Source organism: Toxotes jaculatrix, chromosome 4 (genome assembly GCF_017976425.1).
Source record: "Toxotes jaculatrix isolate fToxJac2 chromosome 4, fToxJac2.pri, whole genome shotgun sequence".
Lineage (NCBI taxonomy): Eukaryota > Metazoa > Chordata > Actinopteri > Toxotidae > Toxotes > Toxotes jaculatrix.
The window spans coordinates 1755734-1771274 of NC_054397.1; the positions used below are offsets into that span (position 1 = coordinate 1755734).

The window sequence follows — 15541 nt, forward strand, 5'->3', positions numbered from 1 at the left end:
ATGTTGTCAGGCGGAGTGTTTGCTTTATGTTTTTTGCTCCGCCTTGGTTTGAGGGTTTCACCTGAGCTAACTTAATGCTATCTTTAATGTCTGTGTGTGTGTGTGTGTGTGTGTGTGCATAGCATACGTGTACATGCAGGAACAGATGTGTTGATGTATGAGGAAAAGCGGGCCTGAGATTCAACCTGTGCTGCTGTCTGCTTACGTGTTTGTTTGTGTTTGTGTGCACATGAGCTGCAGGCATGTGGTAGTCAAGGTGTGTTCGCATGAGGGTGTGTGATGTGGACGTTCATGTCTGTTGACAGTTAGTGGAGGCGGGACATTTAAGGTGTAACCTGTTTGTCTGCTTCCAGTCGAGTATTCGTGCACCTGACGGGCGCCGCTCTCAGTCTCAGCCCGCAGAGCAAACAGCATGGACGGATAAGTGTGTGGTGAACCTCTGCGACTCAGCTGCAGCAACACGGAAGCCAGACTTCAGCCAAAGCACCTGCCCGATGGATCCTGAGGTGAGTTCCATTTAGAAGGTTTCTGCTCTGCTGTGTGGTGTCTGGTCCTGAAGGTGGCAGGTTTTGGGTGACGGTCCGCTGAGTTTCAGGTCTCTGGAGACACCATCCAGTTAGTTTCTGTCAAGTCTCAGCCTCCATGCTCATGGCCTCTGCTCCTCGTTGTAATGATAAGAGTTGTTAATACTCCCACCCACAAGAGGGCAGTGGCGAGTAGTGTTACTGCCTGTAAGCTGCACTTATTGTTTTGTTTAGACAGTTGAGTTCATGGGTAGAAGAAGAAGATAACTACCTCTATATGTTAATGTTTTTACCTACCTCTGCTGCAGTCATTAAAAATATGAACGTTAATGGAGACCCAGTTTCTATAGTGTATTAGAAACATCACATGGTACCAGGAGTGGTCCGAAAGCAGAAGTCATGGAAAGTGTGAAGCCGCCTGACGCTGTGAACTGGACTGGAAACGTCGACTGCGAGTGGAGGACGTTCAAGCAACGTTTTATGCTGTACCTGCAAGCTATCGGGCTAGATAGCAAACCAGACGCACGGAAAATAGCACTGCTTCTTACCGTCGCGGGTCCTCAAGCGGTGGAGGTATTCAATACGTTTGTGTACGCTGACGGAGAAGATAAGGACAAGTTTGACACAGTTGTGCAGAAGTTTGATGAACACTGTTCACCGAAGAAAAATGAAACATTTGAACGCTATGTGTTTCGTTCACGCATGCAGCAGCCCGGTGAGAGCTTTGATGCTTTTTTGACGGATTTGAAACTTAAAGCTAAAACGTGCAACTTCGGAATGCTACAAGATTCACTGATTCGTGATCAGCTTGTATTCGGAATTGATGACAAGAAAGTGAGAGAGAGGTTGTTAAGAGAGACTGAACTTACCTTAGCTGGGGCTGTGAAAATATGCCACGCTAGTGAATTAGCCCTGCAGCATGCAAAAACTTTCAGCAATGGTGTAAGGGGAACAGACAAAAGCAGCGCAGCGGTCGCCACAGTGTCTACTAGGCCACAGCAACAGAGAACAGGGCAGGCTAAACGCCACAAGGACTCAGAGACTTTTACCTGTAAAAGATGTGGCACTCGACACGCACCAAAACAATGCCCGGCATATGGCAAAGTGTGCAACAAGTGTAAAGGACAGAATCACTTTGCAAAGCAGTGTTTTTCGAAAGGGAAACGGGGCAGAGGTGAACATGTGCACACTGTGGAAGAAACTGCTCTATCCGACACATTCTTCGTGGGCATGGTCAAGCAGGAAGACTTCAAACCTAAAGAGACTGAACAGTCAAATGTGAACAAAGTGGAGCAGGACAAGTGGACTGTGCCCCTACATGTAAATGGAGCTGTCATTCCTCTTAAGCTCGACACAGGAGCAAAGGCTAATTTGATGAGTGAGCTGGACATCAGAGCCATGAAGATAAAGCCACACATTCATCCACACACTAGTTCACTCAAAGCCTACAACGGACAGCCCATCAACACCAAAGGCAAGTGCAGACTCAAGGTGAAAGTTAAAGGGAAAGAACACAACCTCATGTTTGTAGTTGTTCCAGATGGACATGACTCACTGCTAGGTGATGATGCATGTGACAAACTAGGCTTAGTCAAGAGGGTCTACTGCATCAACACAAACCTACAGAAGAGCATAGAGTCAGTGGTGGATCAGTATCCAGACATATTCAAAGGGTTTGGTGTTTTACCTTTCACCTACAAAATACAGCTAAAAGATGATGCACAGCCTGTTGTCCATGCTCCAAGGCGGGTTCCAGCACCGCTACGAGATAAACTGAAGCAGGAACTTGACCGAATGACATCACTGGGAGTCATAAAAAAGGTGGAGGAGCCCACAGAGTGGGTGAATTCGATGGTGTGCGTCAAAAAGCAGACAGGAGACTTACGTGTGTGTATGGATCCTAAAGACCTGAATGCCAACATAAAGAGAGAACACTACCAGATTCCTACCAGAGATGAAATAACAAGTGAGATGGTTGGTGCTAAGTTCTTCAGTAAGTTGGATGCATCCCAGGGATTTTGGCAGATGAAACTGCATGAAGATAGCACAAAGTACTGCACATTCAATACGCCTTTTGGCCGCTACTCTTTCCAAAGGATGCCTTTTGGAATCTCATCTGCTCCGGAAGTGTTCCACCGGACCATGGAGCACATCATAGAAGGCATTGAAGGGGTACGGGTGTACGTGGATGACATTGTGCTATGGGGATCCACACTGGAGCAGCACAATGAGAGGCTCATCAAAGTGCTACAGAGAATCCAGGAATATGGACTAAAACTGAACAGAGCAAAATGTCAGTTTGGTGTGAACGAAATCACCTTTCTGGGTGATAAACTGTCTGGGGCAGGTGTTGAGCCAGATAAAAGTAAAGTGAAAGCAATAATGGAGATGCCACGGCCCGAAGATAAAAAAGGTGTGTTGAGAGTGCTGGGAATGATTAACTTCATTGGAAAATTCATACCCAACCTGTCCTCAAAAACAGTGCACCTGAGACAGCTGTTGCATGACAAGCAGGAGTTCAAGTGGACTGATGACCATGAGCAGGAATGGGCACGACTGAAAACCACTCTCACAACAGAACCAGTGCTGATGTTCTTTGACCCATCAAAAAAAACAAAGATCTCCACAGATTCATCAAAAAACGGCATTGGAGCTGTGTTACTACAGTCTGACAATGAGGATTGGAGACCAGTTGCATATGCGTCAAGAACAATGACCACGGCAGAATGTCGGTATGCACAAATTGAAAAAGAGTGCCTGGGACTAGTATATGGATTTGAGAAATTCCACTGCTATGTCTACGGCCTGCCGACATTCTTGGCAGAGACAGACCACAAGCCGTTAATAGCCATCATCAAGAAAAACCTCAGTGAGATGTCACCACGAATCCAAAGACTGATGATGAAGCTACAACGCTATGATTTTGAGCTGATCTACACACCAGGTAAGCACATTGTGCTTGCGGATGCTCTGTCCAGAGCAACAACACTGTGTGAAGCACCTAGAGAGAGCTCAACAGAGACTGAGGTGTATCTCCATGTGAACTTGATAACAGAGTCACTACCTGTGTCTGACATGAAATCCAAGCAGATTGCTGCTGAAACAGAGAAAGACACGGTGTTACAGAGAGTCATTAAAAATCTGAATGAGGGTTGGTCGAGAGGCGACTGTCAACAGTATTACAACATCAGAGCAGAGCTGAGTGTTGTTAACGGCCTTCTACTTAGAAAGGACAGAATCGTCATCCCTCAGTCACTGAGACCAGAGATACTGGAAAGGCTGCATGAGGGGCACCTCGGTATGGAGAAATGTAAGAGGAGGGCCAGAATGGCAGTTTACTGGCCAGGAATTAATGCAGACATTGACAGGGTGGTTGCAAGCTGTGAGACCTGTTTGAAGCATCAAACAAAACAGCCAAAGGAGCCTATGACAATCACAGACCTTCCAGAGGAGCCATGGCAGAAAGTTGGAACTGACCTGTTTCACTTGGATGGAAAGAACTACTTGCTGGTGATTGACTATTTCTCAAACTATCCAGAGATGGCGCTCCTTCCCAGCATGTCTGCTACCTGTGTGATCACACACATGAAGTCAGTCTTTGCAAGACATGGCATTCCCCAGATTGTCTACAGTGACAATGGACCATGTTACAGCTGCAAAGAATTCCAGAGCTTCGCTGAAAAGTATGACTTTCAGCATGTGACTTCAAGCCCCCTTCATGCCCAGTCTAACGGCAAAGCAGAGAAAGGAGTTCACATTGTTAAACAACTGCTCAAGAAAGCAAAAGACAGTGGCTCAGATCCATATCTGGCCCTGTTAAACTATCGAGCTTCGCCTCTGGAACATGGCATGTCTCCTGCTGAGCTTCTGATGGGACGTAGGCTACGTACCACCCTTCCCTACATTGCAAAACAAAAGTGTCACAAAGAGGTGAGACAGAAACAAAAACATCTACAAAAGAGACAAAAAATAAACTATGACAAGGCATCAAGAAGCCTGGCGCCACTGGCAAGACATGACACAGTAAGACTCGAGGATTCCAACACCTGGAGCAAAAAGGCCACTGTTCTGGAGGAAGTAAGTCCAAGATCCTACACCGTCAGAACGGCGGATGGTCAAATCCTGAGGAGGAATCGTAGGAGTTTGCTGAAAACAAGAGAGACACTCCAAGAACAGACAACAGAAGAAAATCAAGCCAGCACTGCATCAGCTGAGCCACCATCAGTGCCAAATGACACCACATCAGCTGAGCAGACCACCTCACCTGTACTGCGAAGGTCTACACGCAACATCAAAGCACCTGACAGACTGAACCTTTGAGCAAAACATTCAACTGCATTGACATTATTGCACTTAAGAAACAGGAAAATGTTTGTTGTTACTGTTTTGTTTATTTTGTTTAAAAAAAAAAAATAAATCAGCAAGAGAAGGAAATTTGTGTTTAAAAAAAAAAAAAAAAAAAAAAAAAAAAAAGGACAAACAAATAGGAATGTAAAGAATGTTGTTCATGCAAGAAAACTGCGCAACAGTTTGAGTTTGTTAGATGGATAATTGTTGTGTACAGCTTACATCTACAGAAAGGGGGATGTAATGATAAGAGTTGTTAATACTCCCACCCACAAGAGGGCAGTGGCGAGTAGTGTTACTGCCTGTAAGCTGCACTTATTGTTTTGTTTAGACAGTTGAGTTCATGGGTAGAAGAAGAAGATAACTACCTCTATATGTTAATGTTTTTACCTACCTCTGCTGCAGTCATTAAAAATATGAACGTTAATGGAGACCCAGTTTCTATAGTGTATTAGAAACATCACACTCGTTACACACTTTTTACACACAGTTGTTTTAATCAGCTCGTAGCTCATCAGATTCACCTGTTTGCCTCTGTGGATGCATTTCACAGTCCACAGTTTTATTTGAGGAACATTTCTTTGGATTGAGAACCAGCTTTATTTTGCACCCCGCTCGTACTGACTGAACATTTTCACTTTTCTAACTGCAGTCATGTGCACTTTGGCTCACCTGTAAACTGATTAATGTTTAACTTTCTAAGTAGTAAATCGGCTGCTGCCTTTGCTCAGTCGTCATTTGGGGCCGTGTGTAACGAGCTAAAGGACAGATTCTGATTGGTGTGAGTATTTTATATCACATGATAAATGTGGAGGAATTAGTCTGGAAGACAAACAGTGGCACAACATTTGTTTAGTCGATGGGAACCTGTTGTCATTTTGGGTCATTTATATTATCATTGTTTAGGAACCTAACACCGTTCTCGTGCAGATGTGGTGCTTCACCACTGTCATGTTTACACAGATTTACACAGATCTGTCCCCGTCTGACACCTGATTGTACTTTGCTCTATAATTTGACCCATAAACATTGATTTTAGCATTTAGATTTTTTTGTGAATATCACACTGATATTGAGAATTACTGTGATAATTATTGTTTTCTTAATCTCTTCCTTATTGTTGGATCACTCTGTGTATCTGTTGCTATGTGATGGAGTCTGGTCACAGGTTTTCATCCTAATATTAATACTTTTATTTTGATGTGTGGAGTTGTAGAGTCAGCAGCTAGGGGGCGATATTGGCCAGAGCACAGCTTCATTCATCCAGCTCATCTTTTAACAGAGCAAACTGTGTCTGGATTCTCTGGAGCTCTGCCAGGATTTCTATACTAGAAAGCAATGGGTGTGGTGACTGTGACTTTGTGTGCTCACAAAAAGGAAACCGCCCAACAACAGAACACTTGTTCGCAGTACTCTCGATAAACCTGTTCGTGGTTTTCCTGCATTTTAACCCCAACAGCCCCAAGGCCATAACTCAAATACCTGAGAGATTGACCTGCTGAGTTACCTGTGTATCACCCGTCAGTAAAGGTGACGTTTCTTAGTCTGAAGTTAGAGCAGCAGTGCTGCGCTGTTTGTTTCTGTTACTGTTTGTGCACAACCTTCTTACTAAGCCTCACTGGTTCAAACAGATTTAAGAGGTGAAACTATCATAGAACACAAGATATGTGTTATGTGTGTTATTGAAGGACAATTAATGTTCCCACTGCTCTGTTTTAGAAGCTTTAACACATTACAGACATTTACTCTGTCATAAGCTGCACTGTATGTCATACATGAGTAAAGAACTGCTGTGTATCATGTTCCCATAACAGCTGAATCTGTTCACTGAAAGGTTTCTTTTCTTCTGTAGGTTTACCCAAAAGGGATTTTTTCGATGTCACTGTGACAGAAGCACAAGGATCATGGTACGAGACGTCAGCTGAGTGTTTTAGTTTAGTGAAATTTCTGTCCTTTCACTTGCTTTTTGAAGTTTTTGGTGTTGGACATTCTCTTATAAACACTTAATGAAATCTCTTTGCTTGCAGCCGTCTCACCACAGGGGAAGGAGCCTCTCTGAGGCCTTCACCCTGGAACAATCGGAAGAAGGGGGGCTGGTCATTTCCAGTGTCACCAACAATACCTCAGCCAACCAGGGTCTGAGGGAAGGTATGACCCTTTAGAGTTTAATTAGTTGCTTTATATTACAGTGCTGTTGTGATGGATTGCACATTCACTCAGTATGAATGTATATTTAACAGACTGTGGTTGAAATAGATTGAAACAGAGCAGAGTGGTTCTTTTCAAAAGCTCTCCTACAGCACTGAAACCTGTTTGGGATCTTTGCTTTGCTGATTATCATAGTTGAACATTTCGTTTCCTGCTGTGATTCTTTTACACAAAACCCAGTGCCGAGTGCCCTGGCATTGTTTGTGGCAGGTTTAGGGTCTGAGACTGGCCTTTAAATAGCACAGTGTGATTTGTGCCTGTGACAACATGGACATGTCCAGGAACAAGCTGCTGTTTTATTCAGGCACTTGATTTTTCCTCTTCAGGGGATGAAATTTTGGGGGCAACAATCAATTTTGATCAACTGTCAAAAGAGGAGGTGCTAAAAGTCCTGAAGCTGATGGAGCCATTTGATGACAAGGTCCAGGTTCTCACCAAGAGCAACCTGAGCAAGAGCCTCGGAAATCTCGACCAGTGTGCCAAGACTCCGGAGACGGTACGTCTTTACAGATACTATCAAATCAAACTCAATCAATGGACTTATACCTTCATGCAGCAGTGGTCCACAGCAGTGGATTTTTGTACTGCAGTCTGATTGTCACAGAAACAGTGCTAAAACTGATGCCCAGCCCAACTGCTAGAGAATTGTCATAAGAAACCTTGACATTATAGACACATTCCAGTCACCAAGCTGTGGTTTTTATTTCTAGATGCTGAAGGATTCCTACAGCAAACTCTACAATGCCAAAATCAAGAAGTTTATGAGGGATGACTTGCTGGGTGCTGAGGAGGACTGTCAGCCAGCTGCAGAAGGCTCATCCAAGGTCAGCCTAAAACAGGATATGGGGTTGCCTCGCCTTGGAGTTGACTTTGGACTTCTGAAAACCAAGACTCTGAGCACAGATGTTAATGCAGATTCAGAATCTGATGATGCAACACTTTCGGTTGGAACAGCTGGAGAATTGACTGATGGCAACAATCTGAACCTTCCACCAATGTGTGTCGGGTTGAGTGGGACTTCTCTAAGTGGAGCTCAGGTACCAAGACTGAAAACTAGAAGTCCACAGTTTAACGCTCCAGACTTCCATCTGACCGGAACATTACCAGAAGGTCCAAATCTGAACACTACAGCTGGTATACAACTACCAAACACTGACAGTACATCGGTTGACTTGACAGTGCCAAACCTTGAAAGACCTCATGTTGGACCGGAAAGCAAAGAAACTTTTAGAGCTCCAGAAATAGGAGGCTCAGATGTTAGTACCCCTGAAATAGGAATCAACCTTAATGGGGAAAAGATCACTGGTCCATCCTTTAACATTGGTGTTCCCAAGGTGGGCATTGAAGGAACAAACAAAGAATTCAAAATGCCAAAATTCAAACTTCCTGATCTGGGCCTCTCTGGACCTTCTTTTAGTGGTCCAGAATGTGAGATCGAAACACCAGATGTAGGAAGTACAGATGTTCCTTCACAAAAACTTAATCCCAAATATTCCAAGAAACTGAAAAAGCCAGATCTAAATGTGGATGATCTTTCCAGTTACGTAAAATCACCCATGCTTAAGCTGTCTGGGACGTCCCCTGACCTAGACCTAGAAATGCCAGATGTTAATGTATCACATATCAATGTAAATGGACCAGACATTGACATGCCTTCAGGTGAAGTCAAAGTGCCACTTAAGAAACCAAAGATTGATCTTAAATCTCCAGATTTAGATTTGGATGCTCCAGCTGGGAAACTCACTATGCCCAAATTTGGGTTCTCAGGCAAACATGAAGCTGATGTTAAAACACCTGACCTCAGTCTCAAAACACCAAAGAAGAAAGGTAGGATTCAAGCTCCTGATATAAGTCTGCCCAAAGCTGGCCTAAAAGGTCCATCTACAAAATTCAAAGCTCCTACGTTTGCAATGCCTAAATTTGATTTACCAGACATTGAAGTTCCAGATTTTAACGGAGACTTTGAGGGACCAGATGTGCTGTTGGCTGCACCAGATCTCAAAGCTGGAATTGCAGGCCCTAAAGTTAAAGGCCCTGAGTATGAGTTGAAAACTCCAGACATGGATGCATCTGCTCCCAAGTTTAAAGGGGACATCAATTTGCCTAGTGTTGATCTCAAAAACCCAAAGCTAGACCTCAATACCCCTGATATGGACATTAATATGCCTTCTGGTAAATTGGACATTGATGCACATGCTCCCTCTGGCAAGTTTAAATTGCCAAAATTTAAGCTCTTTGGCACATTGCCAAAGAATAAAGATGTAGATTTCAATGCAGGGATGAAAACACCTGAACTAAGTCTGAAATCCCCAAAGATAAAAGGCATAGATGCTCCTGACATAAGTGTACCAAACATGGATCTCAAAACTCCAAATTTAGACCTCCATGCTCCAGATGTAAACATTGGTTCACCTAAAGGGAAATTCAAAATGCCAAAGCTAAAAAAACCCAGCTTAGACCTGTCAGGTCCCAAGGGAGCAAACATTGACATAGATGCATCTCTAAACAGACCGGACCTGCCATCAGGTGATCTTGATGTAAATTTGTCTACGCCAGAGTTGGACATTGATGCACCTTCATTTGATCTGAAAGGCACAAAATCAGGGCTGAAAATTCCAAAGCTGAAAGGGCTTGACTGTGACCTAAAGAGTCCAGACATTGATCTTTCAGCCCCCAAATTTAAAGGGGCTTTTGGTTCCCCAGATTTGAATATCCCTGAAATGGACTTAAATAAACCCAAATTAGATCTCTCTGGCCCAGATGTTGACTTCGATATGCCCTCAGGTAAATTCAAAGTACCGGCAATGAAGAAACCAAATGTTGACTTGAATGCTCCTGACATGGATATTGAAGCTCCCTCAGGCAAATTTAAGATGCCTAAATTTAACACTTCTGGCACATTGCCAAAAGGACCAAATCTGGACATAAACACAGATCTAAATTCACCAGATCTAAGTCTTAAATCTCCAAAGATAGAGGGTGGAATTGATGGCCCTGACTTGGACTTACCAAACATGGGCCTTAAAGCTCCCAGGTTAGACCTGAACTCTCCAGATGTGAGCATTGGTTCACCCAAAGCAAAATTAAAAATGCCAAAATTAAAAATGCCTAAATTTAGTCTTTCAGGCCTAAAAGGACCTGAAATTGATGGCAACTTAAATGGCCCAGATGTAGATATAAAAGCACCCAATGTCAACTTCAAAGGTCCTAAAACTGACTTAGATGTTGATATTGCTGGTCCATCAGGAAAATTCAAAAAGCCAAACCTGGCCCTGCCTGATCTGGGACTCTCTGGTCCAAAGTTAGAGGGCCCTAACTTGGACCTTAAATCACCTGACCTAGATATATCTGGTCCTGATCTCAGTGGTGGAATAAATGCACCAGACATAAATATGCCCAAGGCTGGCCTAAAGAGTCCCAAACTGGACCTCAATACCCCAAAGGTCAACCTGGACATGCCATCAGGCAAACTGAAAATGCCAGAGCTTCATGCTCCAGACTGGGATGTCAATGCTCCCTCAGGCAAATTGAAATTGCCGAAATTTAATCTTTCAGGCACATTGCCAAAGGGACCAAATGTGGATATAAACACAGATCTGAATTCACCAAATCTGAGTCTGAAAGCTCCAAAGATAAAAGGTGGAATTGATGGCCCTGATTTGGACTTACCAGATATGGATGTTAAAGCTCCAAAGTTAGACATGAACACTCCAGATGTCAACATTGGTTCACCCAAAACAAAACTGAAAATGCCCAAATTCAAAATGCCTAAATTTAGCTTCCCACACCTAAAAGGACCTGAAATTGATGGCAACTTAAATGGCCCAGATTTAGATATAAAAGCACCCAATGTCAACCTCAAAGGTCCTAAAACTGACTTAGATGTTGATATTGCTGGTCCATCAGGAAAATTCAAAAAGCCAAACCTGGCCCTGCCTGATCTGGGACTCTCTGGTCCAAAGTTAGAGGGCCCTAACTTGGACTTTAAATCACCTGACTTAGATATATCTGGTCCTGATCTCAGTGGTGGAATAAGTGCACCAGACATAAATATGCCCAAGGCTGGCCTAAAGAGTCCCAAACTGGACCTCAATACCCCAAAAGTCAACCTGGACATGCCATCAGGCAAATTGAAAATGCCGGACCTTCATGCTCCCGACTGGGATGTCAATGCTCCCTCAGGCAAATTGAAATTGCCGAAATTTAATCTTTCAGGTACTTTGCCAAAGGGACCAAATATGGACATAAACACAGATCTGAATTCACCAGATTTGAATTTGAAAGCTCCAAAGATAAAGGGTGGAATTGATGGCCCTGAATTGGACTTACCAGATATGGACCTCAAAACTCCCAAGTTAGATGTTAACACTCCAGATGTCAACATTGGTTCACCCAAAGCAAAATTTAAAATGCCCAAACTCAAAATGCCTAAATTTAGTCTACCAGGCGTAAAAGGACCTGAAATTGATGGACACTTCAATCACCCAGATGTCAATGTGAATGTACCCAATGTCAATCTCAAAGGTCCTAAACCTGACTTAGATGTTGATATTGCTGGTCCCTCTGGAAAATTCAAAAAGCCAAACCTGACCCTGCCTGATTTGGGGCTGTCTGGTCCAAAGTTAGATGGCCCTAACTTGGACCTTAAATCACCTGACCTAGACATATCTGGTCCTGACCTCAGTGGTGGAATAAATGCACCAGACATAAATATGCCCAAGGTTGATCTCAAAAGCCCCAAGCTGGACATCAGTTCTCCAAAGCTCAACCTAGACATGCCATCAGGCAAACTGAAAATGCCTAAATTTAATCTTTCAGGCACGTTGCCAAAGGGACCAAATTTGGATGTTAACACAGACCTAAAATCACCAAATCTGAGTCTCAAAGCTCCAAAGATAAAAGGTGGAATTGATGGCCCTGATTTGGACTTACCAGATATGGATGTTAAAGCTCCAAAGTTAGATATGAACACTCCAGATGTCAACATTGGTTCACCCAAAACAAAACTGAAAATGCCCAAATTCAAAATGCCTAAATTTAGCTTCCCACACCTAAAAGGACCTGAAATTGATGGCAACTTAAATGGCCCAGATGTAGATATAAAAGCACCCAATGTCAACCTCAAAGGTCCTAAAACTGACTTAGATGTTGATATTGCTGGTCCATCAGGAAAATTCAAAAAGCCAAACCTGGCCCTGCCTGATCTGGGACTCTCTGGTCCAAAGTTAGAGGGCCCTAACTTGGACATTAAATCACCTGACCTAGATATATCTGGTCCTGATCTCAGTGGTGGAATAAGTGCACCAGACATAAATATGCCCAAGGCTGGCCTAAAGAGTCCCAAACTGGACCTCAATACCCCAAAAGTCAACCTGGACATCCCATCAGGCAAACTGAAAATGCCGGACCTTCATGCTCCTGACTGGGATGTCAATGCTCCCTCAGGCAAATTGAAATTGCCGAAATTTAATCTTTCAGGTACTTTGCCAAAGGGACCAAATATGGACATAAACACAGATCTGAATTCACCAGATTTGAGTCTGAAAGCTCCAAAGATAAAGGGTGGAATTGATGGCCCTGATTTGGACTTACCAGATATGGACCTCAAAACTCCCAAGTTAGATGTTAACACTCCAGATGTCAACATTGGTTCACCAAAAGCGAAATTTAACATGCCTAAACTGAAAATGCCTAAATTGAGTCTACCAGGCGTAAAAGGACCTGAGATTGATGGACACTTCGATGGCCCAGACATTGACATCAGTGCACCCAATGTGAACCTCAAAGGGTCCAAAACTGGTTTTGAAATGCCAGATGTTGGTTTTGGCAGCCCATCTGGAAAAATTAAAAAGCCACATTTGAAAATGCCTGATGTGGGATTTTCTGGTCCAAAGCTAGATGACACAAACTTTGATTTCAAGTCACCAGATCTTGATGCCAAGCTACCGAAGGGACCAAATTTGAACATAAACTCAGACCTAAAAACTCCAGATTTGAATCTCAAAGCTCCAAAGATGAAAGGTGGAATCAATGCCCCAAAGCTGGGCTTACCAAATGCTGACCTTAAAAGTCCAAAGTTAGATGTGAATGCTCCAGATGTCAACATCAGTTTACCTGATGCAAAGTTCAAAAAGCCCAAAATCAAGATGCCAAAAGCCCCCAATGTTGACATAAATGGAGACCTACAGGGACCTGACCTGAATATGCCAAATGTAGATGTTAATGGTCCAAAAGGAAAATTAAAAATGCCAAGTTTAAATAAACCAGGCCTCAGTCTCTCTGGACCTAATGCAAAATTACCAGACATGAATCTTTCAGTACCTAAATTGAAAGGCCCTGATATAAGTACGCCAGATGTAAACTTGCCTGATGCCAGTTTCAAAGGTCCCAAGCTAGGACTCAATGCAAAACAGCCTGATCTAGGAATAAATGGTGACATAGGCCAACCTGACATGAACTTCTCTGCCCCTCAAGTCAAAGGAGGAATAAGAGGTCCAGACTTTGACATGAATGTTCCCTCTGGAAACATCCAGGGTCCTCAGACTGATCTTGATTTGGCAGACAGAAAATTAAAACTCCCGTCTTTCAAGCTGCCTCAGTTTGGAAGCCCAGATCTTAATCGAGCAGGGTCTGATATTGACTTTGGTGCATCTCTGAGACCAACAGATTTGGATATTTCTCCTCCGAATGCAAAACTAAATGTAAAACCACCAGAGTTGAAGGGAAATATCAGAGGTCCAGAGGTTAGTGCTCCAAAAATGAATCTCAGCATGCAGAATCCACAGCTGCATCTTAAATCTCCAGATCTTAACCTTGATGATCCTTCGCTAAATTTCAAAGGACCTTCTTATAAGAATCGCAGATCAGATGTGACAGGTGTGAACATGAAAATGCCAGTCTTGGATGGAGATGTCAAACTTCGCCACGCGGATAGAAAGTCACATAGGACCAAAGTAAGGTCCAGCTTCCCTGTAGTGGATGCTGACCATATTGATTTCAACCGTTCAGATCTCAACATTGATGATTTCACAGGAAGGGATCATGTACTTAGAGCCAGAGGTTCAAAACTGGATCTCCAGGCATCACATAATGATGGACAGGTGATCTCCCCATCAGGTGTTAATATTGACATGAGGGACCCTAGACACAGCAGAAAAGTCCCAGCTGGTGATGCATATTCAAAGCACCAGAGAACAATGCAGCCTATACCTAATGCACAATTGCCACATTTTTCAGAAGATTCAAAGATAAGAGTACCTGATAGTTCAGATGGATACTACGTCACTGTTTTTCCCACTCAAACACAAAACAAAAAAATGCCAAACCGCAAATATAACACACTTGGGGGGCTTGATTTCCATCCAGGTAACATGGACCTGGAAGTTCCAAGTGAAAATGACCTGAAAGGGTCAACATTCTTTTTCTCCAACCTTGTGTAGGTTGGTATCACTCATGCTTCCACAAGCAGTATCATCTGTTTCTTTTTGCATTATTTACTGTGACAGTAAAAGTTGTTGTATATTGTATGATTTATGATTTTTATGAAATGCGTCACTTTCTTTTTGTGGGGGTGGGGGCTGGGGGTAAAGCTGCTACTGTAGCTTTGTAATGATGCAAAATGCATTACAATGCAGAATTTTTGCACTTGTTTCATATGTAAATTCATGTTTATTCAACATATTTGTTTGAAAAGTTTTTTTTTTTTTTTTTTGTATATGAAAGTTAAACCTCCTGATTTTGTTGTGACAGTAAAGGATCAAAATTTTCTTTTTGCTACTGATGTCGAAACTCAAGGAGGGAATTTACAGAATTTAGGGACCTGTTGGGTACAATTACAAGATTTAAAGAAGTTGTTTTGTTATATATTCAGCTGAATGTTAAAATATTTTATATCCATATTTTTCTACTATATTGTGCATCTGTGTACCCACTATATTTTATCTTCATTAAGAATGTATATAGTTGTGTTTATTAAAGTGTCATCTCTATTTTTGTTTGTGACATTTTTGAGCAATAACATGATGAAATAATTTATATTAAACTATATACAGGGACTTAAAGAACTATATTAAAGGAAGCGACTCAATTTTTTATTAAAATTTGTTGTGTGCCCACCAATATTTCATATTGTTATTATTTTGTACCAGAAATGTTAAATGAATAAATAAAAAGAAGAAAAGCGTAAAATATTCAGATCATTTGTTTCCTAACTTATATTACACAGTTTATTTGAATGGAAAACAGCGTTGGAGTGATTTTTATCAAGTTCTAAGTGAAGGGGGAGAGCAGAGGCTGGCCCCGCTGTGCACTTCACCAACTTATGCAACTTCTTAATAATAATCGTCGTTTTAAAAGTATTAAACACAACTTTATTAAATAGATGGTGTCTCTGAACGTGCTTCCGGAGCTTTCAGCAGCTCCGGCCACGGGGTGGCGCGCTGTCTGTTGCTCGTGACGTCAGA

General features: G+C 42.6%; 1 protein-coding gene across 1 annotated transcript; it reads left to right on the plus strand.

Moving 5' to 3' along the window:
* The first annotated feature begins 369 nt into the window (after window positions 1-369).
* si:ch211-69b7.6 (neuroblast differentiation-associated protein AHNAK) lies at window positions 370-15067 on the plus strand. Its single transcript, XM_041036669.1, has 5 exons — window positions 370-506; window positions 6724-6778; window positions 6899-7019; window positions 7406-7575; window positions 7790-15067. Exons 2-5 carry the CDS (start codon window positions 6776-6778, stop codon window positions 14516-14518), a joined length of 7023 nt encoding a protein of 2340 aa, XP_040892603.1. The 5' UTR covers window positions 370-506; window positions 6724-6775; the 3' UTR covers window positions 14519-15067.
* Window positions 15068-15541: the final 474 nt, after the last annotated feature.